The sequence below is a fragment of the Zea mays genome, chromosome 8 (genome assembly GCF_902167145.1).
Source record: "Zea mays cultivar B73 chromosome 8, Zm-B73-REFERENCE-NAM-5.0, whole genome shotgun sequence".
Lineage (NCBI taxonomy): Eukaryota > Viridiplantae > Streptophyta > Magnoliopsida > Poales > Poaceae > Zea > Zea mays.
In genome coordinates this window covers 165,384,472-165,410,124 of record NC_050103.1, presented here as the reverse complement: position 1 = coordinate 165,410,124, position 25,653 = coordinate 165,384,472, and the positions used below count along the sequence as shown (strand labels likewise).

General features: G+C 44.3%; 2 protein-coding genes across 5 annotated transcripts; one reads left to right on the top strand and one right to left on the bottom strand.

Annotated features, from left to right (window-relative positions):
* Window positions 1–2,211: 2,211 nt before the first annotated feature.
* Window positions 2,212–19,228, bottom strand: LOC103636300 (hexokinase-3). 4 transcript variants are annotated; one of them, XM_035961887.1, is made up of 15 exons: window positions 18,631–19,228; window positions 15,257–15,401; window positions 15,007–15,174; window positions 14,610–14,684; window positions 13,931–14,086; window positions 13,729–13,827; window positions 13,521–13,648; window positions 13,185–13,266; window positions 12,227–13,107; window positions 12,005–12,131; window positions 10,086–10,800; window positions 9,764–9,904; window positions 9,374–9,593; window positions 9,121–9,215; window positions 2,212–2,526 (listed from the first exon to the last, which is right to left on the bottom strand). In XM_035961887.1, exons 1-9 carry the CDS (start codon window positions 18,900–18,902, stop codon window positions 12,739–12,741), a joined length of 1,494 nt encoding a protein of 497 aa, XP_035817780.1. In that variant the 5' UTR covers window positions 18,903–19,228; the 3' UTR covers window positions 2,212–2,526; window positions 9,121–9,215; window positions 9,374–9,593; window positions 9,764–9,904; window positions 10,086–10,800; window positions 12,005–12,131; window positions 12,227–12,738. The 4 variants fall into 4 exon arrangements, with proteins under 4 accessions (XP_035817780.1, XP_008656880.1, XP_035817781.1 ...); XM_008658658.4 differs by having other exon boundaries at window positions 9,374–9,627; window positions 10,106–10,800; XM_035961888.1 differs by having other exon boundaries at window positions 9,374–9,616; window positions 10,106–10,800.
* On the top strand, window positions 8,242–10,882 carry LOC542056 (cytokinin oxidase 3). Its single transcript, NM_001111693.2, has 5 exons — window positions 8,242–9,001; window positions 9,102–9,229; window positions 9,350–9,610; window positions 9,695–9,957; window positions 10,057–10,882. Exons 1-5 carry the CDS (start codon window positions 8,401–8,403, stop codon window positions 10,379–10,381), a joined length of 1,578 nt encoding a protein of 525 aa, NP_001105163.2. The 5' UTR covers window positions 8,242–8,400; the 3' UTR covers window positions 10,382–10,882.
* Window positions 19,229–25,653: the final 6,425 nt, after the last annotated feature.

Genomic DNA, 25,653 nt, shown 5'->3' with positions numbered 1-25,653 from the left:
TACTCATGGGTAGGATAATAGTTGCTCGTCCAGAGCCAACTATCACTGCATCGTGTCCAGCGATGGTCAAAACTTTTCCATCTCTCATAGTTTGTGGTACAACTGTCCACAAGGCATAACTCCCCCGTCGATTTGATATCATGATGCATCTATAAAAAAAGAAATTCTAAATAAAAATTTGTGATGCAACTTGGTACTATACAAATATTTTATTCAACATCACATTATAGAAACAACTTTACAACAATAGTATGGTGACTCAAATCTGATGAGTCTGCACAACTCACATTACCCAACAAAGGTCTAGAGAGTATCATACATCTCATGACATGAGTCCGTATATTCTACTTTATTACAACAATAAAATTACAATATAGGACATTTGCACAAGCCTAATTGATCATAGGTCTACCCTCCAAGTACGGGATATTACACCAAATCTCCATACGAATCATTCGACATATACTCAATGATCATGTCATCGGTTTCATCATCTTGTGGAAGGATAAGCTTGTTGTCAACAACAGTAAGGTTATCTCTAGTAAGAGTGTTCTATGGTTCAGTAGAAGCCAGCGAAGAACTTACAACCTTAGGTGTTGCTTCAGCAAGGTTGAAATGAGCCTCAAATCTTGGCTTATCAGACTTTTCTTTCTTGAGGGATTGTTGGTATAAAAGAAATAAGGTACTTAGGGCAAGTACAATCCCTAGCAAAGTGACCCTCACTACCACATTTGTGGCAAATTTTGTTGCCCTTGGGTGGTGGAGGCTTGCCTTTACACTTTTCTTTTCCTCTCTAATGGAATTTGTGCTTGTTGAATTTGCGAAGTCCAGTGGAAATCTTGAAATTTTTCTTTAATCCCTTCTTATTATCAGGTTTATGAACATTGAAGCGAAATTCAGGTAGTGGAGCAGAACCCGGAGGGCGCTGCTGAGCATTCTTTAAAAGAAGCTCATGATGTTTTTCTGCCTGAGTCAATATATGCATAAGTTGAGAATATTTTTAGAAATTATTACATTGATATTGCTGGTGCAATATCCTATCCTCTGTAAGCATGGTAGATAGAGTCTTATCTATATTATTCGTCTCTGAGGGCTCTTTCTGACAAAACTTCAACTTAGAGCAAATATTATGAATATCATGATTGTATTCTGCAACAGATTTAAAATCTTGCAGATGAAGATGATTCCACTCATGATTGGCCAAAGGTCATATGAGTTCCTTCGTTTATTCATAGCGCTCTTTAAGAGCTTTACGTTAGTTATGTGGGAATATTTCCATAAGATATTCTTGCTTGAGATCTTTATGGATGTAGTGCCTCAAAATGAAAAGAGCAGTGTTTTTTTAACAACATTAACTAGGTTAGCACCAATGATTGGTGTTGCAATAGCATCAATAATCTCACGAGAAGTAAAAGTAATTTTAATGTCTGAAGCCCCCAAGTTGGATAATTGTGACCATCAAGAGCGAGTTCCTCGAACTCTTTAGTTGTCATGTCCCTACAGTCATGACCATGGACTTCCATTAATTTATTGTATAAATTAAGAGTCATAATGGTGGTGTGGTAAGCTCATAATGCAAAATCCTTAAAATTACATATGATATGAGTTGCATTAAGTTATTAAACCTTCCAATTGAGTGAATATTTTGAGTATAAGACTATGTTTTGTATATAATTTAGTCTTAACCTGTATTAGTGCGTCTAAATTCGGTTATTTAGACTGCAAATTGTTTTGTATATAATTATTTACTCAAAATATTCATTCGATTGGAAGGTTTAAATAACTTCATGCAACTCGTATCATATGTAATTTTAAGAATTTTTGCATTTGAACTTACAACATCACCAAGGTGACTCTTAATTTGCACAATAAATTAATGTAAGTCCATGGTCATGACTGTAGGGACATAACAACTAAAGAGTTCGAAGAACTCTATCTTGATCGGCACAATTACCTAACTTGGGGGCTTCAGACATTGAAATTATTTTTACTTCTCGTGAGATTATTGATGCTATTGCAACACCAATCATTGGTGATAACCCAGTTAATAATGTTAAAAAGAACACTGCTCTTTTCCTTTTGAGGCTCTACATTCATTAATATCTCAAGCAAGAGTACCTTATGGAAAGATGCCCACATAACTTATGGAAAGCTCGTAAAGAGCGCTATGAACAGCAGAAGGAACTCATATGACCTTCGGCCAATCATGAGTGGAATCAGCTTCATCTGCAAGAATTCAAATCTGTTGCAGAATACAATCATGCTCTTCATAGTATTTGTTCAAAGTTGAAGTTTTGTGAGAAAGAGCCCTTAGAGACAGATAATATAGAGAAACCTCTATCTACTATGCTTCCAGAGGATAGGATGTTGCACCAGCAATATCGCTCTAATAATTTTCAGAAATATTATTAGCTTATGCATACATTGACTCAGTAAGAAAAACATCATAAGCTTCTTTAAAGAATGCTCCGCACCGCCCTCTAGATTCTGCTCCACTGCCTGAAGTTCACTTCAATGTTCATAAACCTGATAATAAAAAGGGATTCAAGAAAAAATCAAGAATTTACTGGACCTCACAAATTCAACAAGCGCGCCAATTTCTTAAGGAAGGAAAAGAAAAAGGATAAAGGCAAGCCTCCACCACCTAAGGGCAATAAAGTTTGCCACAAATGTGTTAGTGAGGGCCACTTTGCTAAAGAATGTACTTTCCCTAAGCATCTTGTTTTTTATATCAAAAATCACTCAAGAAAGAAAAGTCTGACAAGCCAAGATTTGAGGCTCATTTCAATCTTGCTGAAGTAACACCTGAGGTTGGAACTTCTTCGTTGGCTTCTACTGAACCGCAGAACACTCTTGCTGAAGAGAACCTCAGTACTGTTGACAACAAGCTTATCCTTCAACAAGATGATAGAACAGATGACATAATCATTGAGTATCTATCGAAGGATCCATATGGAGATTTGGTGTAATCTCTTGTACTTGGAGGAATGATCTATGTTCAATTAGGCTTGTGTATATATCATATATTGTCATTTCATTGTTGTTATAATAAAGTAGAGATGTACAAACTCCTGTCATGAGATATATGATACTCTCCAAACCTTTGTTGAGTCATGTGAGTTGTGCGGACTCATAGATTTGAGTCGCCATACTATTGTTGTAAAGTTGTTTCTATATTGTGATGTTGAATAAAATGTTTGTATAGTATCAAGTTGCATCACAAATTCTTATTTAGAATGTCTTTATTTATACATGCATCATGATGTCAACTCAACGAAGAAGGAATTATGTCTTGTGGACAGTTGTACCACAAACTCTATACTTAGGGAGATCAAATATTCAGACTCTTAAAAAGAGATGGAAAAGTTTTGACCATCGGTGGACGTGATGCGATGATAGTTGGCTCTGGATGAGCAACTATTCCCTCCCCATGGGTACTGAAATTGTTATCGAGGATGCACTATTGTATCCTTATTCCACTCGTACCCTCCTAAGTTTCAGAGATATCCGACAGAATGGAATCTATATTGAAATACATGAAGACAATCAAGAAGAGTATCATTTTAACAAAGCCGAATAAATACGTCAAACACATATGCGAGAAAATTACATCACTCATGTCTGGGTTGTACTATACATACATTAAGTTCATTGCACATGTTGCATATAAGGTGATTTTCCAAAATGTTGATTCATTCCAAATATGGCATGATCTACTTGGTCATCCAGACATAGGGATGATGAGAAAAATCACAGACAATTCTATTGGTCATAATTTAGCCATGACAAATTTTCCTAAATCAGAAGATTTTATTTGCACTAAATCGAAAGAATTTATTTGCACTGCATGTGCAACTAGAAAAATAATTTTGAGACCATCACATCTCAAAATTAAAACTGAACTGCTAAGATTGCTTAAAATAATTCAAGGTGATATTTGTGGACCAATTACACAAACTTTTGGGCCATTCAAGTACTTAATGGAATTGATTGACGCATCGAGTAGATCACATGTGTGTTTAGTTTCAACACGCAACCATGTATTTGCCAAGATAATGTCTCAAATGTTCAAGTTAAAGGCAAATTTTACTAAACATCGAATTCAAACAATCCGGATGGACAATGCTACAAAATTTACATCTCAGACATTCAATGATTATTAGATGGCACTGGGTATTCAAGTTCAGCACTCGGTACCATATGTACTATCTAGAATGGCTTGACTGAGTCACTAATCAAGAGGATTAAACTCATTGCAAGACCATTGTTAATGAATTGCAAATTTCCTTCGTCGTGTTGAGGTCATGCAATTCTGCACGCTACCGAGTGCCGACCTTATCCAACTACGACCTACTACAGATCATACTACTTCCCCAATACAAATGGTACGTGGAAATCCTCCAAGTATTTCTCATTTTCGTAAATGTGGATGTTGTGTATACATCCTAATCTCATCACCTCAAAGAACAGCCATGGGCCCACACATGAAAGTAGGGATTTATGTGGGATTTCAATCTCTGTAGATCATTAAGTACTTAGAACCCTTGACAGAGGATCTATTTACGACCCGATTTGCTAATTCTATTTTTGATCAGGAACATTTCCCAGCATTAGCGGAAGCCTATAAGTACCAAAAGGAATGCAGGGAAATAAATTGGAATACTCAAGGTGTTCCAGGTAATGCTCCACGTACTACAGAACCTAAACTACAAATTCAGAAGATTATACATTTGGAGAAACTTGCAAATGAACTACCAAATGCATTCACTAATTAAAAAGGTGTCACAAAATCTTTCATCTGTGCTAGGAATGCACTAGAAAGAGTGAAAGTACCGAATAAAACCACTCAACTCTCGGAGAGAAGTATGGCGACTAAGCGCTATTCTGTTGCTAAGAAGCAAAGAAAACTAGTGAATGCAAACATACACCAAGAGGATATACTGTATCAAGTGGATTGTGATGATCCGCGACCTAGTTCAGATGTGCACATTGCCGAGGATGGGACTGGGACATCGGAAAACCCTAGACACAACAATTTGGGAAATCCTGATGAGTCTTTAAAGGGAGATGAAATTGTTATCAACTATGTTGAAAGTGGTAAAACCTATGATAGGAAAGCTATCATTGTCGACATATATTTCTCTGAAAAATTGATGAGGACCTTCAGAATAATCTACATCCTAAGCCCATGGTAGAGTGCACAAAGCGCTCAGATTGGATCAAGTGGAAGGATGCAATTGAAGCAGAGTTAGCCTCGCTTTAGAAAAAGAGAAGTTTTCTTGACTGTAATGCATACACCATGTGGTATCTTCCCTGTGGGATACAAGTGGGTTTTCATTCGGAAACGAAATGAAAATTGTAAGGTAGTGAGATACAAAGCAAGGATAGTAGCATAAGGGTTTACGAAAAGCCCTGGCGTTGATTTCAACAGAACTTATTCACCATTTATGAGTACAATAACTTTCTGATATTTAATATCGTTGACAGTACAAAATCGATTAGCTATGCAGTTGATGGACGTAGTGACCACATATCTCTATGGTTCACTGGATTATCCTTCAAAGACTACTATGGTGGTCAGATCTCTAGACTTAGAGAAAATATCCATTCAGAGCAAGGGATGATGAAGAGCGGATATTGAGACCACAGTTTTCATATCTTAGTGTCGTTGGTGCATTAATGTACCTTGCTAACAATATACGGGCAGATATTGTTTTTGTAATAAATTTGCTAGCAAGATACAGCTCTGCTCCTACCAAACTCCATTGGATTGAAATTAAGAATATTTTCTGATATTTAAATGACACAAAGGATCTAGGACTCTTTTACAAAAGGAATGATGATACTAGTTTAATTGGGTATACTGATGCTGGCTATTTATCTGATCCCCACAATGACATATCACAAATAGGATTCGTCTTTGGACAAGGTGGAACTACCATTTCATGGAAGTCTTCTAAACAAACTTTGGTGACCATGTCCACTAACAATTCTGAAATAATTACATTATTTGAAGCATCACGTGAGTGTATATGACTTCGTAGAATGGTGAATCATATACTCATGACATGTGGTATTGTTTCAATTGAATCACCAGCTATTATCTATAAGGATAATTATGCTTGTGTTGTTTAGATGGAAACACGTTAAATCAAGAGCAACATTAATAAACATATTGCTCCTAAATTGTTTTATCCCCGTGAACTTCAAGAAAAATGAAGATATAAACATCTTGCAGACAAAGTCTTGTGATAATCTTGTTGATTTATTCACAAAAAATCTCTACCATACTCCACGTTTTAGAAATGTGTTGAGTGGATTGGTATGAGAAGATTTAAAAACTTGCAAGGATCAAGGGGTAATTCTCCGTGATCTTTAACATGTTTTGAACCATCATATTACACTCTTTTATTTGTATGAGTTTTTGACTTGTTGAGGTTTTCTCATCCAAAGTTTTTAACGAGGTAATATCAACTAAGTTGTATGCTTTATCATTTATTTATTTTCTCACGGTGATTTTTTTTTAGGAATGGTGATTACAGACATATTTTTTTGGAAGTTCGTGTGAGTTTTACTCATAATCCAAGAGAATGGTATACTCCTTATTTTTTCTATAGGGTTTTTAAGGACAACAATATTTTGAAAACAGCTGAAGGATGAACAAGTGAAATTGGAATTGATATAGGGGGAGTGTTAAAAAATATGACATGTGATCAAATCTCTCGAAGGGTGCGACATTTATTCCGCCAAGAGACATACCTTTTAGCTTGCACCCTTCATGTGATATATCCACCAAGAATATTCCCTGCAAGCGTTTTCCGCGGTGAAATTTTTTCGTCGTAGGGACGGGGAACTATTCCCCGGCGGCGAGGAATTATCCGTTGTCATCTCTACCCCTTTGTCTTGCTTCGTGCTCCAGCTAGCTCGATAGCGTAGTGCTCCCTGCTCCGGACCCAAGCACTTGGTCGCATCGATCTCGATGCGTTACCGTCTGGTGGTGTCCATCGTGTCGGTTCCACCACGGCACTAGCATAAATTCCTTGACACCAACAGCGAGCGACATTCTGCTGCTTGATCCGCCACTGCGCCTGCTTCGTCGTCCTCCTCCTCCTCGATCTGGACTCCAGGGCAAGGCGTGTGTACGTAGCCCGCCTCCTCGACCGTCTTTCCACATACAAACATAATGCGATGGCCGCGCATGTTGCCATCACCCAGACGCTACTAGATTTCCAGAAACCAACTAGTGATGGCTGCTAGCTGCTCTCCAGCCCCCCGTCAATTCCCAGACGGGCAAGCTGAGCTCAAACTCAACAGCGATGGCGGGCCGGGTCACCATGGAAATGGAAATCAGGCATGGGAAATGGAGACATGACCGGGCTCGATCTGGCTGGCGTGGAACACGTTACACGTACGGCAGGAGCTGGTTGGGGTAATGGGACGTCCAATGTCAAGTGGGGCAAGTGAGTCCCACAGATTTAAATAAAATCATCTGAGAGCTCCTGGTCATCTTGAATTAGTATCAAATCAATTGCGTGTTAGGATGAGAGGGAAATGAAACAACACGCACGCACGCACTGCAAATGTTTATGTTTTACTTATAAGAAGAGGGCAGGGCAGTGAGGTAAGGCCGGGAAGGCTCCTTCATCACACAGACACTAAACCGAGGCAGATCAGATTTGTCATATGCTCCAATCCAACTGCAAATGACCAGCGACCAAAAACATACGGATGTCCTGTGGGCTTGGCGGCCAGGGACAGACGCATGCAAAGAAGACATGTGACTGTCTGGAGAGAGAGAGAGAGAGAGAGAGAGAGAGAGAGAGAGAGAGACGGTGATAACATAGGCTGAGTCCCACTGATACTGGAGCAGAGAGAGGATCCGAATCCGATCCGGTCCCATTCTTTTCTGTGAGAATGGGATGGGTCGCCTGTGTCGTCTCCATTGGGTTTGTTAACTAGCAAACACATACTCTTAAGACAGGAGCTGCTCTAAAAAGAAACTCCCGCCACTAGCGCATGTCTGCGCCTGAATTTGCAACCGGCAAGCAGGCAGACAGTCGGCATACGGTTTTTACCAAACGGCTAGCGCCCCGCCCGCCCACGAGGCCACGACTGACTAGCTGTCTGTCTAGCTGACCGCCGCGCCGCACCGCCACACTCCTTGCAAGGCAAGCTCCTATATAGAGAGGCTCCCTCCCCTGCATGGACAGCCACCGCCTTCTCCAACCCCCTCTTCTCTCTCCGTCTTCCTCTTCTTACCTTGTCGCGTCATCTCATCAAGAAACTTTGCTCGACAACAGGAAACCCCATCTCTCTCTCTCTCTCTCTCTCTCTCTCTCTCTCTCTCTGCCTTCTGTTTCCAGGACGTCCCAACTGCCCAGCGCCGACCGGCCGGCCACCATGAAGCCGCCATCATCACTGGTGCACTACTTCAAGCTGCTGGTCCTGCTGGCGCTCGCCAGGCTGACCATGCACGTCCCCGACGAGGACGTGCTCTTGTCCCTCGGCGCGCTGCGCCTCGACGGCCATTTCAGTTTCCACGACGTCTCCGCCATGGCGCGGGACTTCGGCAACCAGTGCAGCTTCCTGCCGGCCGCCGTGCTCCACCCTGGCTCGGTCTCCGACATCGCCGCCACCGTTAGGCACGTCTTCTCCCTGGGCGAGGGCTCGCCGCTCACGGTCGCGGCGCGCGGGCACGGGCACTCCCTCATGGGCCAGTCCCAGGCCGCCCAGGGGATCGTGGTCAGGATGGAGTCGCTCCGGGGTCCTAGGCTTCAGGTCAACGACGCCGGCGTGTCGCCACCGTCTGTCGATGCTCCCGGAGGAGAGCTCTGGATCAACGTGCTGCGTGAGACGCTCAAGCACGGTCTGGCACCCAAGTCGTGGACGGACTACCTCCATCTCACGGTCGGTGGCACCTTGTCTAATGCGGGGGTCAGCGGGCAGGCGTTCCGCCACGGACCGCAGGTCAGCAATGTCAATCAACTGGAGATTGTGACAGGTCTCGAACGAACTCACAAAGCATTGAACTAGCTTGGAGCACATATAAACCAAAGATAAAAAAAACAGTTGCTGATCGTAATCGTAACGACTAAATGCAGGAAGAGGAGATGTCGTTACCTGCTCACCCGATGATAACGCTGATCTCTTCTATGCTGCTCTCGGTGGTCTTGGTCAGTTCGGGATCATCACCAGAGCAAGGATTGCACTTGAGCCTGCTCCAAAGATGGTAGGTCATCAAGCGATTCAGCTAATTGAATATTTCATCTATCTCCGTACAACATGCAGTCATTTGTCGTCGTTTCAAATAAAAAACAGCCGTTTAATAAATGGATATATACAATGACAGGTGAGGTGGATAAGAGTTCTTTACTCGGATTTTGAAAGCTTCACCGAGGACCAGGAGATGCTGATAATGGCAGAGAACTCCTTTGACTACGTTGAAGGTTTTGTCATCATAAACAGGACAGGCGTCCTCAACAACTGGAGGGCGTCCTTCAAGCCACAAGACCCAGTCGAAGCAAGCCATTTTCAGTCGGATGGAAGAGTACTATACTGCCTCGAGCTAACCAAGAACTTCAATAGTGACGACACTGATACCATGGAACAGGTGAACCTGTTATTTCGCTTCGCAAGAGACGTCGACATTAGACTCCAATGAATGAGAATAATAACTGGAACCTTATGTTTACAGGAAGTTACTGTACTGCTATCTCGACTTAGATTCATACAGTCTACTCTATTCCACACCGATGTCACGTACCTGGAGTTCTTGGACAGGGTGCACACCTCTGAGTTGAAACTGAGGGCACAAGGCCTCTGGGAAGTTCCACATCCTTGGCTGAATCTTCTAATACCGAGGAGCTCCATCCGCAGATTTGCTAAGGAAGTCTTTGGCAAGATCCTGAAAGATAGCAACAATGGTCCCATATTGCTTTATCCAGTGAACAAATCAAAGTAACTTGCTTTCACTTGCAAAAAAATTACCGTCACAAATAATAAGTTAATCTAGTTTCGGTTAAGGTAGCTGAATTGGTCTATTTCCTTTTGATGCAGGTGGGACAACAGAACGTCAGTAGTCATACCAGATGAGGAAATTTTCTACCTAGTGGGGTTCCTTTCTTCAGCACCGTCTCTCTCAGGTTACGGCAGCATTGCACATTCAATGAACCTGAACAAACAGATAGTGGAGTTCTGTGAAGAGGCTGGTATTGGGATGAAACAGTATCTGGCACCCTACACCACACAGCAGCAGTGGAAAGCCCACTTTGGAGCAAGGTGGGAGACATTTGAACGGAGGAAACACAGATATGATCCCCTAGCCATCCTAGCGCCAGGACAGAGAATATTCCCAAAGGCGTCACTGCCATTGCCTTTGTGACAGTTCCTGCTACTTGAAGGATTCTGTAGAGCATACGTTTACGTTGTACAAAAGTGTAGGTAAAAAGTATCCCCTGTAAAGACAATATCTACGGAAGGTAGCTAGCCTGAAGAACACAGCATAGCGACTTTTTTTATAGTGGCCGAAGACACCTCAGAGCAATACTTCAAAGTGGAGCAATGTCACCTGAACTCTGACACCTTTGGAGGCAATCACTGGAGGATCGTAGCGGTCCAAGAAACCTGTATGTTGTTACAGCGTTGATAATTGAGACGAGCTGTGATGATCAACTGATCACTAACCAGTATCCCGGTTATCAACAGTGCAGAAAGTTGCTTGAGGGTAGTAGTGCCTTGATTAACAAATAACACTGCCTGTTATTTCACTTGTAACTAGCATCTCATCCCACTCAGGAGTGCCTGCGTAAATGTAGCAGGTTTACATTACTTTCCATGAGTCAGAATATTATATGCTCATGCAAAAACAGTAAAGTCTCTTATCAATCATGGTGCTCAGAAACAGAAAACGTTTTGGAATTCTCTCAAGTTGTCCATTAAACCTTAGCAACTTGCAGTGTGAATTTGAATAAAAAAAATAAGAAATCAATATCACAGATACTGAAACTGAATAAACGTGAAACTCTATACTTTTCTCAAATCCAAACAAGCAGAATTATAAGTTTGCAGGATAACTTGATAGCTGACATCTCGGTTTTTTGTATCAAGCAAATGTGCTGTCAAAAATAAAGCAAATACACCATTTCAGTTAATGGACCATACTCTGTCTTAATGGGTCCTTCGTTTCCACAATAAGGGCTTGTTCGTTTTGAGGTTAATCTATGTGGATTGGATAGGACTGAGTTGGTTTAAATCGTAGCAAGTCAAAATCCATGCAAATCCATCTCAATCCACATGGGTTAGGAATAACATGGCACTGCATGTGCCATACAGCCTCTGCTCATGATAGCAGTAGCACCAGCAGAAGATCACAATACAGACAAGTATCCATGTGCAGTAACATCACAATATTCAAAGACACTTGCTTGGTTCAAATACAGACAAGCAGTTCTTCACGATTGCAACATCTTTCAACCAGCAGGTGGACTCAAAATCTAGTCGATCCCCCTTGTCAGATATCCTTGTCCCTCTGTTATCACTACCACTTTATCCAAAAGTATAATTGTACATCAAGGATACCTTTGATAGCTGATAGTGATAAGAGACAACCTTTAAGAATAAAAAAAGAAAGAAAAAAGACTAAGTCTCACTAGTCTTCTTCTCCCAGTTGGTGATGTGTCAGTCCAATCCATGTCAGAGAGAGCCCTTTATCTGAAATTACTTTTAATTGACTGCATTGTTACCGTCAAGAGAGTCTAATCCACCTTATCCTTCTTCCAAGATAAACCAAGACGCCATACCAAACTGCAAACATCAGAAGGATTCGACGCTACCCCACATCGAGAATGCAGCTAAAATTCCAAACGTGCACACACAAATTCCTGCTCTGCCATACTACTGATAGCTAAAGGGTGACATTCCGCTATGTTACCGAATATGTGGCGATCAAAGCGCAACAAACAACAGTTAAGAGCGCGAAATTGCCAAATGTAAAAAGGCACTTCACCTTGTTTGTACCGTACTATCCTCCTCCCGTGCATCATTCGTCGCACAATCCGTGTAATCCTTGTCGTAACTGTACAAGCGAAACTTGATCCGACAGCCACAGAGCCGATTAATCGAATTGGAGAGCCCTGTCGAACAGAACACATGGATGGGAACGGCGAAGGGGGGCAAGAATCAGGGAGAAGGAGATCGAGGAGGTGGGCGAAGGGGAGAAAGAGCTCACATCGTGTACGGTGCCGGCGGAACGGCGGGAGACGCGCGCGGAGTCGGAGGAACCGACGTGTGGTTGGAGCCTCGGAGCCTTCTGGAAGAAACCGTCGCGTTTTTCGAATGGCGCACGCTTTCGGCCTTTGTGGCTCGTGGCCCACGAACGTACTTCCGTTATGGTATGTGCTGTTCTCATATCGGGCTTCTTATTACTGAAGGATCCCTGTCCTCTGTCAGCCCAGCCCATGACAGCTTGGTACTCTCTGTGAACTGATGCAAGGCAAGAGACAACCAGCAACTCAGATTTACAAAGAATTATAAATCCCCTCAAGACTGAAAAAATGTAAACCTAGTACACAGCGACGCCTACATCCACAAGGGCAAGGCAGAAGAATCACAAGAGCATAGATAGGAGAACAGGTATTTCTTCTGCACAAGACCAGATTATATATATATGAATATAGATATCAAATAATGTTCCTTTTTACATTTGCACAGAGGGGGCTGTATCACCATCTTCCCTTCTCCCTATATGGAACCTTGCTGTCTATTCGACGAATGTACGGCGGCAAGGAGGGCAGCGCCGGCCCCAGACCCATCCACTGTCACCCTCAGCGCCACCGTCCGCGCCACCTCCTCCCCCAAGATCTCCACCAGGGCTTCGTCTAGGTACTCCCTGAACACCGGGTAGCCCTCGTACAGCCCACCCTCGATGGCAACCACCGTCCGCCTCATCTGCCCTCCCGTTCTCCCGCTTGAAGCAACACCGCTCCCATCACGGCCGAGCTTTTTCAGTATCCCGACAATACCAGCGGCGGCTAGGCGGGCAGCTCTCCGGGTGACGATGTCGCACACTTTGACAACCAGCCTTCGAGTTTTCAGAGGAGTGTCCGGTATCTGCAGCAAAATCACCAGAACCTTCACAGGTTGGAGGAAAACACATGTTTGACTTCATGGAGGTCAGGAAAGCTGACCTTCAGATGTTCTTGCAGTATCTTCCTGACTTCGCTCAGATCTGGTGAATCGTCCTTGCGAATTGCAGCGAGGAGTGGTGTGCTGGAACACAGATAAAAGCACATACTAAAGTAATTAGCCACGTGATTTTGCCTTTAAAAGCTCAACAACACAAAAACATGAAATATTCTACAGTAATATGCAGAACACAACATAGAGTGCTGCATTTATCTACTGCGTTGGTAGAAAATAGCATATCATAGCTAATACTAAGAGTAACCCGATACTAACTAGGTTCCCTTCTCCACAACACAAAATTTGGAGAGAGAAAACAAAGCATAGCAAGCTTAAGGTACCTCAATGTGAAGGGGGTACATAGATTATCAGCAGCGTCACCAAAAAAATCTGATTCTAGAGCCATTCGATGCAGCACCAGCCTTGCAATTTCCCCAAGATAAATCCCAGAGACCATTTTCTCAAACCCCTGCATCAATGTCAAATTTGTTCGGCAATACTAACAAAAGGTACAACTATTACATAACATGATTTGCACAGGGTGTTCACCTGATCATTGCGGTTTTGTGTCTCATCATCAAGGGAGATGTCATAAGGAGTTCTTGGCAAATGTGATGACCAGAAACTGCCCCATTCCATGTTTACTACCTGACAGAATTGAAGATTTCAATAAGAACTGCATCTTTTGTCCAAATGAAAAATCGACGATATTGATAATTTGAGTACTGAACAAAGCAGCAACAGAATATACCATGCCACCAGAGTTTGTAAGAAGACCCTGACATTTAATAATTGCATCAGTGCGTTCAATATAGCAAGCATTGGTGCCAGCACCAATGATCACAGCAGCCACTGTATCCTCATCGTGATAATGTCCTAGAGCTAATGTCCCCACGGTGTCATTCACCTAAGTAGAAAATAGAACTAACGTAAGTCTTTAAAAGGTGTTAAAGCTAAACGATGATTAAAAAGCAATAATCATAGAAGAATATGCTAGTTGAGAATATTCTTATGCTAGCCCAAACAAATTGCTTGGTGAAGCAAATTTGTGAGAGCAATCTGAAGGAACTTCGATACTATAGGAAAGGCTGGCATCAGGAAAAGGTTTAAAAGCGCAAAAATAACAGATTTTACAAGCAATGATACTATATGAAACATAAAAGCTGCCCAGCTAGCAGATGATCACTGTGCTGTCTTCTCAAGTTCTCAAAATTAACTAGGCATGGCAAGGGGAGCAGCAATCATGCTTTTCATCCACTGCTTGGTGCTGATTTAAGTTTTAGACAAGGGTACCCGTGTTATAGTAATATAGTGCACAGAACACTAAAGATATTCCATATTAGCCAATGTGTAAAAGAGGATTGTCAAATGGAATGAAAAGATAACAAGCAAACATTTAAGCACAGTGCCAACAGTAGGTGACAACATACCAGTGCAGTAACTCGCACATTTAGTCCATTCCTAGCAAGAGCTTCATTTAAGCATTGAGCCACATCTTTCCCAACCTGAAATTCCATAGTTCTTATCAGAAAGTGTATAAAAATTACAAGCATACACTTACCACAAAAGAGCAAGTGATATAACACCAAAACAAAAAATTGTGTGTTTCCTATTATGTACACATGCACTTCTTGGTACAGAACAAATAGTACATTTACGTGTCCGTATCAGTTTTCATGTGCATTGCAAGTTGCATTCTCCATAAAAAATAGTTTTTGTTACAAAAAATAACAGTAGTGAAGTGCTAATCATTGATCAGCACAATGATTCATGACTAATTAATCAAATGACATGTACCAATATAGTCTAGTTATAAGTGTCCCTTACCGCATCTTCAATCAAAAACCCTTTATTCCACCTAATCAATGACCCCGAAGATACTGATGTTTGTCTAACTGGGAAAGAAAATGTGAAACCAAGCGCTCGTTGTTCATCGTTCCCATCTTCTGTTTCTACAAATTCCTTTAGAGTCATGGCAACAAAGTTGAATAGCTCCTGCAGTTAAACAAGAAATCAGACATTCATACTTAAAGCATATTTATATTAGAAAATGGGAACTATATGAAATAACAAGCACCTCAATTGTACCCTTGGTCAATTCCTCAGGGATGGGAAGTTCAACCTTCCGACGGGTGACCACAGACCCAGCACCAACTTCAACTCTTAACACTCTAAAGTTTGTTCCTCCGAGATCGATGGAATAATATGTTCCTTCTTCATTTCTGTTAAAAGTACACAATACAACTTAGTGTGGCCATACTTATGAAAAAATAAGCAACACAAATCGCTCCAGCAGAACCATAGAACATTTGAAATGCATGACAGCATTATAACGGTTCGAAAAGGAAGGCGCTCTTCTGGTAAAATGATACAATTTCTCTCTAAATGTATGACTAAGGGCATGTTCGGTTTGATGCTAATTCATGTGGATTGGGTGGCATTGAGTCGATTTAAATCCATAGTAAGTCAAAATCCACCTCAATACATCCCAATCCCCTCCAATCAACATGGAATGAAAATAACCGAACAAGGCCTAAGAGTGTTTCCTCCCCTCAATCCAATGCCTAAGAAACACTACATTTCTTCCAATCAGTTTGTTGAAATAGCATAAAAAGTTTTTTTCTTGACAACAAATAACTAACTCACCCACCAAAAAAACCATACTAGCGACGCAGAAAATCCATGCTTCCACCATACAATACAAGCAAATCATGCAAGGCGACAGTAGCCATTCATGCATGAAATGGCAAGCAACAGATGTGAGGAGTTTGCACAATCTGGCCAATGGAGCGTACCAAAACACGACAAACCACACATCGACGCAATGCCAGCTTAAACCGAAGTCCATGGACGCGTCTCTATTGTGTGTGTTCTAACGGCTAGCTAGATGACACCACCTTGCCAGCTCAAATCCAACTCCATGTATGTGTCTCTATTGTGGTGCTTTTACAGCTAGGACATCTCATTTGTGAGTGCTCTAATGACTAGCGAGACGACACCACCATGCCAGCTCAAAGCCAACTCCATGGACGTGTATCTCTTGAGCGTGCTCTAACAGCTAACGCATCTCATTTGTGAGTGCTCTAACAGCTAGCCAAACGACACCACCAAGCCAGCACAAAGCCAACTCCATGGATGCACCTCCCTTGTGTATGCAATATTGGCTTCCATGAGTGCTCCAACAGGTAGAGCATGCAACCCCCCCCCCCCCCCCCGCACGCACACACACCTTTTCTCAATGCCTACTAATTTAGCTATTCTCATCTAACACATCGGCAGCCATTGCATCAAGGATGGCTAAAGCACTGCCAAACAGTTTGAGCACAACCTCAAAGGAACACAAATGACACATGTAAACTAATGTAGTACAAGGGTCATTGAGTTCCATGGTAAAGTTGCACAGCTCAGCTCATATGGTAAGCAAATGAAAGGCATAATGGAAAAAGGCTTCATTAAGATACAATGTTGCAAATGGATATATCCAATTATCCATCACCTAGACACTACAGAATGAAATGCAAATGTTAATATGGATTAGTTACGGTTATAAAATTGGGTTGACAAATCCAAGAATTTGAATACTAACAGCTATGGCCTTGGATGGGCTTACAGAAACAACTGGATGCTATATATGGGAAGGATTCAAACCAAAAAAAGGGCGCTGTGTCCACCACTGGTTTCATGCATCTGCTCGTCAGGGTATAATATTCCTCAGCAAACATGTGACTGGTCAATATCATCAAACATATCAAGTCCAATCATACTTGATAACACACAAGGCGTCAAGGCTATGCAAACCAAGAAGAAACTGTTCCATTTCCGACACAAAAAACAGACAATTTTCACAAGAACGCGCACTGGCTACGAACAAGAAACACAGTGGTACTAAAATCCAAACATGTGACAGAAGCAAAAGAACAAAAGGCCAACCAAATCAATGTGTATCCCATCTGTCACGCAAGTTGTTCTACTGTGTCACGCTAAGCTGTTGCAAGAGGGGCTACCGAAAACAAAACAATGAACATAGACAGCTGCTGCAGATCAGCAGAATAGAAACAAAACAGACTGCGTGGGAACCAAACCAAGCGGCTTGATGTTTCGTTAGGCCTTCAAATCCCGTTTGTTTAAGCGTGGTATCAGATGGACTGTGAACAGCACAAGCATCCAGCCTTGAACAAGCAACAGTGGAGCATCCCCATGCGGCGGAACACAAACGTTTCTGCATTACGGCTCGCCATCATCATCACCAGATATCCTTGCACACCAAAAGGTGGTGCCTCCCCGAGCAATGATTCCCGTCTGACAGAGAAGGCCCCAGGCCACAACGCCATTGTGGAATACAACCTGGCGCCTGTGAAACACAACGCCGGGCGCATAAAAGCGTATAGGCAGATTCATGTCCCAAGATGCCGAGCTCCGCGCCCGCTTTATGGCAGCTTCCGGACACCAAACCCCTCCATGAATGCAAGCGTCAACCCACCAGGGCTTGCCCCAGGTGGCACAAGGGCCACATGAGAAATTCCTGGCATCTACCGAGATTAATGTTCTGAGCCCCGGAGATGCACCGGCACAAAGGTGTGGCACTGTGGTGCAGGCGGCATCACGCATCTGGACTGTTCGAACCCACCGGAGAGCGGCCGATTAGAGTAGACGCAAGGCCACAACTCCGGTGGAGAGGAAGAACATCGTGTTTGCCGGAATTTCCACGAGGAAAATCTACCGAGGTGTGCCCGGCATTATTCGGAATCGAATAAAGATGGCGACTTTATACAGGAGCATAATATATCATGCAAAAGTAACGGCCCAAATTCGCTCATTGTAGGATGAACACATCAGAAAAGGCAGGGGCCCAAATTTTGTTCAGCATTACATTGCGCAGGCGCAGCGCTGCTCGAGAAGAGCAATTAGATGAGCGTGCAAGGATCCTCAACTTAGCATCATCGACACGACTAGTCCGACGCTCAATGCGCGCCGCGATGGGCGCTAGAAAAGTTGGAAGTGTGCGTCCTACCGCGCCGCCGCTTTAAACCAAAACAAACCAATCAGAAAAGTTAAGCGGCGAACCAAAACCGAATCCGTACGCGTCGCGTTTCGCACGGACGCCCAAGGGGATGCGAGAAATAACATCTGCGTACGCACAGTGCGGTGTATTAACATCGAAACCGAGCAAGACGGCGAGATGCAAGGGTATGATCCAACGACCAGCGTGTCAGTCAGTTACGAGAAACGAGAGAGAGGGATTTGTTTCCTTTGTTTTGTGTGCGTTCTAATCAAGAACCGTGGCAACAAGGAGGAGGGGAGGGGAGTGGAGGGATGGGGTGGCGAAATAAAAGGGCGACTCAAATCAGGGAACCGCGAGGCCGCGCATGGCGGAAGGCAACGGCCAGCCACAGGCAAGCATGCAGTGAGGTGGGGCCGTGGGGGAGGGAGGATGAGAGGTGGCGCACGTACCCGGCGGGCAGCGCGTCGACGAAGGTGAGCAGCATCTTGAGCTTGCTGCCGCCGTCGGAGGCGAGGCCGGCGTGCATCTCGACGACCATGGCGTCGACGACCTGGCGCAGGCGTGGCGGCGGCGTGGCGCAGCCGTCCTCGAACTCCCTGAGCAGCGCGACGGCCCGGCGCCAGCGCGCCCGCGCCGACGCCCTGCGCGCCACCAGCGCGGCAGCGATCGCGCACGTGGCGGCCGCGCAACCCGCCGCCACGCCGAGGCCAACCCGCCCCATCCCCAGGCTCCAGGCGCGCGGCGTCGATCACGGCATCCCAGTTCCCAGGTGGCGCGGTCGACGAATCCCCCCGCGCCCCCTCCCTCTCCTGGTGCCCGCGCGCGACGAATCCCCCCGCGCCCGCACCGCACGCGCGCGTTCCCGGGACGCGGCGCCCTGCCGGCGGCGCGCGGCGGAATGGCGGGCGAATGGGACCGGCGCAGGCTGGATGGAACAGAGCGGCGGGTGACGGGCAGCTAGTAGTGGGGAAAGGAGAGAGAGAATGGGAGGCGAGCCGAGAGCGAGGGGGCGAAATAAAAATACTACTGTACTAGCGGGCGAACAGGACAAGTGAAGGCAAAGAACGCGGCCAGCGGCTAGCCTTGCTCATTTTATTTACGCCCGGTTTTCTTACGATTTCACCCTTCACGTTCCGCCTTATCATATGATCCCGTCCAGCCAGCCAGCCACCAGTTGTCTCTGCATTTCAATTTCGTATGTCAAATGCTCTTTTTACACCCCTATCTTTGGCCTGCATTTCAATTTCCGTCCGTCCCCCTCTGCTTTTGATTTTTGTTTAAGAAGCGACGAGCCAGCCACCACGGGAAACGCATGCTGTGTTGCTGCAAGACTGTCTCCAGTCTCCACCGACTTATTTTATATCTATCATTTATATTTTTTATAGCGTTTTCTCTAAAAAAATTTATCCTTCTTCTCCAACATCATTCTCTACATTACGTCATCTATACATAAATATATATATTAAAAATATTTTTTTATTTTTAAATTTGTATGCATGTGTATTTGTCATACTTTTATTGTATGTATTTTAGTTTTACTAAACCGGTTGTTTAAAGTATTCAAATAAATAGAGGAAGAAAATCTGTATATAGAGGATCCAATAACGTTATCTAAATTTTGAGGTCGTTTAGAGAATGTTGCTGAAAAAAGTAGATAACCATTCGATCCTCTATATTCAAGGTAGAAGGGCCTTTACATGCTCTATTGAAGAGAGCCTAATGTTATATATGACAGTAGTGTGTTTTTGTTTTGAATTTTGAGTTTGTATTTTGTCACGCTCGACGCCCGTCCAAACAGAGACAATTGCAATTTTGAAACATAGCGTTTCGTAATAATGTCATTTGAATCATTTATTGTGTTAAAACGGGACTATAAACATCTACTGATTGATTAGCCTGGCATTTTCCAAAAATTCTTCGTTTACTAATTTATCCTCGTGTATTATGTAGTTGATGAGATGCATCTACCCTTATAGTAACAAACGAGCACGAAACCCATCTCCAACCGGAGAGATCTGGCCATAAAGCACAGCCAAACGGCCCAAACTCTGACCATGGAGGTGCGCCTCATCCCCGTCCAAGTCCAACTTCACACGACCAGCTCTACCCTCGTTATGGCCATCCTTGCCTCTCCCTGCGGCCATCTTCTCTTGCCCATTGCCATGTTCTCGCTCGCGATCGGCTCAACTCATCACCATGATCGTCGCCATCTTCTCTATGTCTTGTACTCATTTTTTCCACCATGGCCATCACGGCGGGCCGTGTCCGACTCGTCTTACAGGCGTGTTCTACAGCTATAATACATAGAAATAAAATATTGCGGCTGTGTCCGACTCGTCTAGCAGGCGTGTTCTACAGCTATAATACATAGATAAAATATTGCTGTCGTGTACGACTCGTCTGGCAGGCGTGTTCTACAGCTACAATACATAGAAATAAAATATTGTACAAGTCGTAGTTGCAGTCGAATTAAAGCCACAGTGAATACGACCAATAGGGGCTAGCTCGGGGTGGAGGATGTGATCAGTACGTCGAGCGAGATCTAGGGAGATTGTTACAAACGCAGGGGCGACATGGTTGACGAGGTGGTGGTCAATCTAGCGAGGGGCGGTGAGATCGGGGATCCTTCCTCTACTCATTCACGACGCCGCAGAGGAGACAAAGAGATCACGTAAAAGCAGGGATAAATGTGTCTCCTTTGGTACAAAAATACATGAAAATAAATTATAAAAGAAAAGAATATGGTCAATGGTTGTAGTTTGGTTTTTACGAACAAATGTTTCGAATGACATTATTACGTAGCGATGTGTTTTGGCATCCTAAATGGGGGTTTCAAATAGGTTTATCAGTAAATGTGATGATTTGGCAGACTATTTATGAAGAGAGAGCAACAAAGTTTCATCCTACTCAAACTCGCCTGTCACGGGTACCAAGCCAGATGAAACCGGACTGAGACGCGAATCGTTTCATCCCTACACAGTTTCTAATCTCGTGCGCGTCATGCGCTCAGCTCTCCCTCTCCCGGCGTTGAGTCCATCTCCCGCGCTCACCTCTTCTCCACGAGTAACCTCGTGCCAAAAACTATTGCGCTCGCATCCTCTTCTTCTTCCCCCCAATTTTGATGTGTTCGTTCTCACGCTCTAGCTTGTCCAATCAGCAGTAGTGATGCCTCGTCGTAACAAGAAAGTTGTTGATGGCTCTGTAGAGTCTTCTCCTCCACCAACTTTGGAGGCAGTACCACCGTAGTGGGGCTTCAAATGCTCAAATTCACCTAATCAAAACTTGTTCGGTTATTCATATCCCATGTTGATTGGAAAGGATTGAAAAAAATAAAAGATTTTTACTTGTTTGGAATTTAAACTCACTCAATTCCACTCAATCTGTATGGATTGAGAGCAAAACGAACAAGCCGGCAACTGGAGGATGGTGGCCTAGATCTAAAGGCATATGTGGTGCAAGTCAATACCCATCTCTATGTAATTTTAGGGGATTTTTCCACCACAGGTTTTTGTGAATTTGTTAAATCAAGGACAATTTGCGCCTTGACAACCATTGTCGACTGGAGAAAATTTTCACCTTGTCGGACTAATTCAGCCCTTGAACCCAATATCTCCAACAACAACACCAGTATCAGGTTTGAATGATTAAACAAGGTTCATGAAAATCAGAGAGATGCCCCTGTCAACATCAATGGAGATGGTGGTATTGAGGCAAGTAAGTACGCAAAGAAAAAGGCATTGGACGCATGAGGAGGAGTGATTCTGAAATGATGGTAAAGGTATCCAGTCTGAAGATATGCAATTTGAAAATGTTATTTTAAATTTTTATTACTTGTGCACACCGTCCATCTATCTCATATTTTTTTAGTGCAAGTGGCCACACAGCCTTCGTGGAGCACACTAGATCGCAACACAATCTCATCATAATTAAACGGTACTGTTTTTTTTTATGAAACCGTGAAAATGAAATTATGCACTACTGGGAGTCCTATTTTCATTTAGCAGTGTAGATTCTCTTTAGACGGTGTGACGCTCTTGGAAACCGTAGAATGAAAAAAACCTCTAGAGTCCCGAAACTGCAGTTGTCTCGTCCAAACAATATTCAGTCAAAATAGTTTGAACTTGCATGCCGACTGGACATGGACGAGCTTCTCCGGCCTGCTTTGCCAACATTTGACGCGAGAACGGAGGGGGTGGGAGGCGGCGTTGGTGCGGTGCGGGCGACGTCAAGTGCAGCTAGCGCAGGCAGTGGCTTGTGCGTGGGCGAAAAGCGCTGCGGATCGAGGGCACGTGATCACCACCCTCCGGGGCACGTTGGCAACAACTTGAGGCAGGCATGCCTTTGCCCTGCCCTGCCCTGCCCTGCGCGGCCACCCTCCTGGCCTTCCTCATTTACAGTTAGCTGTCTGTCTGCCTTTGCTTCGTTTTGGTTGTTGGTGGGCCTCCGAGTCTGCGTGCTGCTGAAGCTGCATCAGCGGTCAAAAGGGCGGGAGGAGGAGGAGAAGAATCTCTGGTCCAGACCGGACACGAGGAGGATCGGTTGGCCACGAGCCGCCTTCTCGTTCGCCGACCAGTGTATCTTGTTTGGAGGGCTCGTGATGTGCATGGTGCCATGCATGCCATGTGTTGCCCAGGCATCCTTAATTAGCAGGGAGCTGTCGGTGGCATTTGCATGAGATCTCGAGACAGACAGACAGCAACTGTTGTGAAGGAGCACGTGTGTTTTGAGTGAACAGGTCCTTAGTTTGTTGCAAACGAGTTTAGCAGAAGAATGCTCTCGCGGTCAAGGACGCCACGAGCACACCGTACCCTGCTGCGCTGCATTGCCTGCAACTCGTCGGTGTCGATTCCATCCGCAAGATTTGTTTGGAGCAGCGGCGAGGTGTCTGTTTCGACGACGAGGCACGAGGCACCCGAGGGCGAAACGGAGAGCGGCGAGCGAGGGCGGTGGAGCGAAATAGAACGAGAAGACAAGAGACAGCGCGCGGCTACAGCTCTGGACAAGAAAGAAAGAAAGAAAAAGGCTCCCTGGCGTGGACGCGGCCTATAGGCCAGCACCGATTGCGACCAACAGTCGGGAGAACAAACACCAACCAGCATCGTTTTCACGGGGGAAAAAGATTGCAATCATTCGTTCGTGTCGAGCGGCAAAGGCACTTGTTGCCTTGTTGGGGGCACAGTGGAAACTGGAAACCACTGGTGGTGTGGTCAGGCGCAAAATGTAAGCCTGCGCTGCCAGGAGTACTAGCAAGTAGCAAGCACTGGTAGGGAGAAAAAGAACAGCAGGAAGGCTTTTCACCATCCCATGGACCGGGCGCAGGCGTCTAGGCGGACCGGCCGTACCAAGGTTCCAGCTGTCACCCGCTCACTCCCAGCTCAGCATCTCCCCTTTCGCTCCTCTAGTCCTCTGCTGCAGACTGCAGGGCTGCAGTGCGGACCCCTCCACTCCTCTCTGCCTCTTTGATTTGGTTAGTTATGGTAAACTAGTACTAGCAGGACGAGTATATTTTTGGCGCCGTGGGTCCCGGGCCTGACGGACTGGGGTGCGGCGTGTCCCGGCCTGCCTCCTGGTGAGCCTTTGTCGGCTTTACAGCTGTATCATGGACCGTCGCCTCGGCAATCGGGCTCGGCACCATTATGGTACTGTGTTGCATTGCAGCACCTTCGTATGGCCGTTAAATATTCCTCGGAAAACTGGCTATCGTGCCATACATCCAACTAGGTTCTGTAGCGTCTTCTTCAGAATCTTAAGGTTTTGATTAGGTATCCTATTATTGACATCAATCCACATGTGTTGAGGTGCATTGGTGTGTAAATTATTTTAAATTACATCTAAATCCAGCTCAATACATGTGAATTGTTGTCAATACTAGAGTACACAAAATAGGTCTAATTGGGGTCTTGTAGATCTGACTCCAGAACTAGGTTCTGTAGTGTCTTCTTTAGGATCTTATTTGGGGTCTTCCTTGTCGAGCTGACACTAGACCAGTCCGGTTCAACTCCGGACCACCACATATCACTCGCCCATTACGCGCCAAAGAGTCGTCTCCAATGTAGAGACGGTCCAGTGCAACATTGGAATGGTCTGGGCACCAGGCCGCCCAAATCCTTTGTCTGGACTCTCTACGAACTCGGTCCGGTGGATCCTAGAGAGCACATCCAAAGTCCTTTTTGGCTAAGTTTTTTTTTTCAATTTACTTTGGCTTTTCTTTAGATCTTTCCTATGACTTAAACAAACAGTGTTACCGTATAATCAATTGAACTAAGTTATAGAAACTCACCCTCGTTCTCAACTTTTCTCTACGATTTCTCTTTTGGCTCAAACTAAGTTTAAAAGGCACTTTTCTCAAGAAACTTAGTTAGAGATCAAACCAAAGTGTCAAAAACATTGTAATGGCCATATGCAACGTATCTAAAGCTTTAAACCTCACATCTTTACCTTTTTCACAAAAAATGAATTCCAAGCCTCTTCTAAGCGCATTTGGATTTATAATCTTTAAATTGCGCTTGAGTGAACCTATACTCAAACACTTAGCAAAACAAGTTAGTCCAAAATGTTGCGTTGGACATTCAATCACTAAAACAAGTAGAAATGGTTAACTTGCCCATTTCCCTTTCACATATTTGGATATATTTTTGTTAATTTTCTAAAATAGAAGAGACAAGAGTTTGACAGTGTTGACCTCATTGGCAATTTAGATGTCGAAGAGAAGATGCAAGCTACAATATTCGTGACAAGAAAGTTATTATGGGGACTGTCGGTGTTTTGGGTCCGACCGCACACCCGGGGTTGCCCCTCAAGGTGTTTTTAGGAGTAGGACGGTGTCGACGACTGTAGCAAAATGGTTCGTGCCGATCGCACGAGGGACAATGGACAAGATTTACAGGTTCGGGCCGCTTAGAAACGCGTAACACCCTACGTCCTGGTGAGTATATGAGCGTGGTTACAAGAGGATTCTCTGGATAGAGGGCGCAGAGAGTTTTTGTGGGTGGCTAAGTGGAGCAGAGTCGATCTATCTGAAGGGGTGCCCCCTAGGCCTTATATACTCGGCCGTGGAGCATTACATGTGATACGATAACAACAAGTAGCTGAAAGATAGTGAACTTCTTGAGCTTATCCTTACGTAACCTCCGCCGACTTATCCTCGCATGGCTCCGTTGCATGGGGGCTTCAGCGCGGGAAAGTCGGGTCTCTGTTTGTGATTCATTCGTTCGACGTTGTGGGCCGCCTGTGTTTGCACTAATCAGTCCCACGTCTTCTTTATTGGTTGTCTTTCCCTAGGCCCACGAAAGAATGACCTTACGAATTATTGGGCCCTTGGGCTTTTCGTGAGGCCTTTTACTTCTTTAGTGGACCCAGGGGATATCTATCCCCCACAAGCCCCCGATCTTTGAGTTAATTTAGAGGTAATCAACTCAAAGATCCAAGGTCCAGAAAATGACTTCCTGCTGCCTCCTCTGGCTCTGATCACT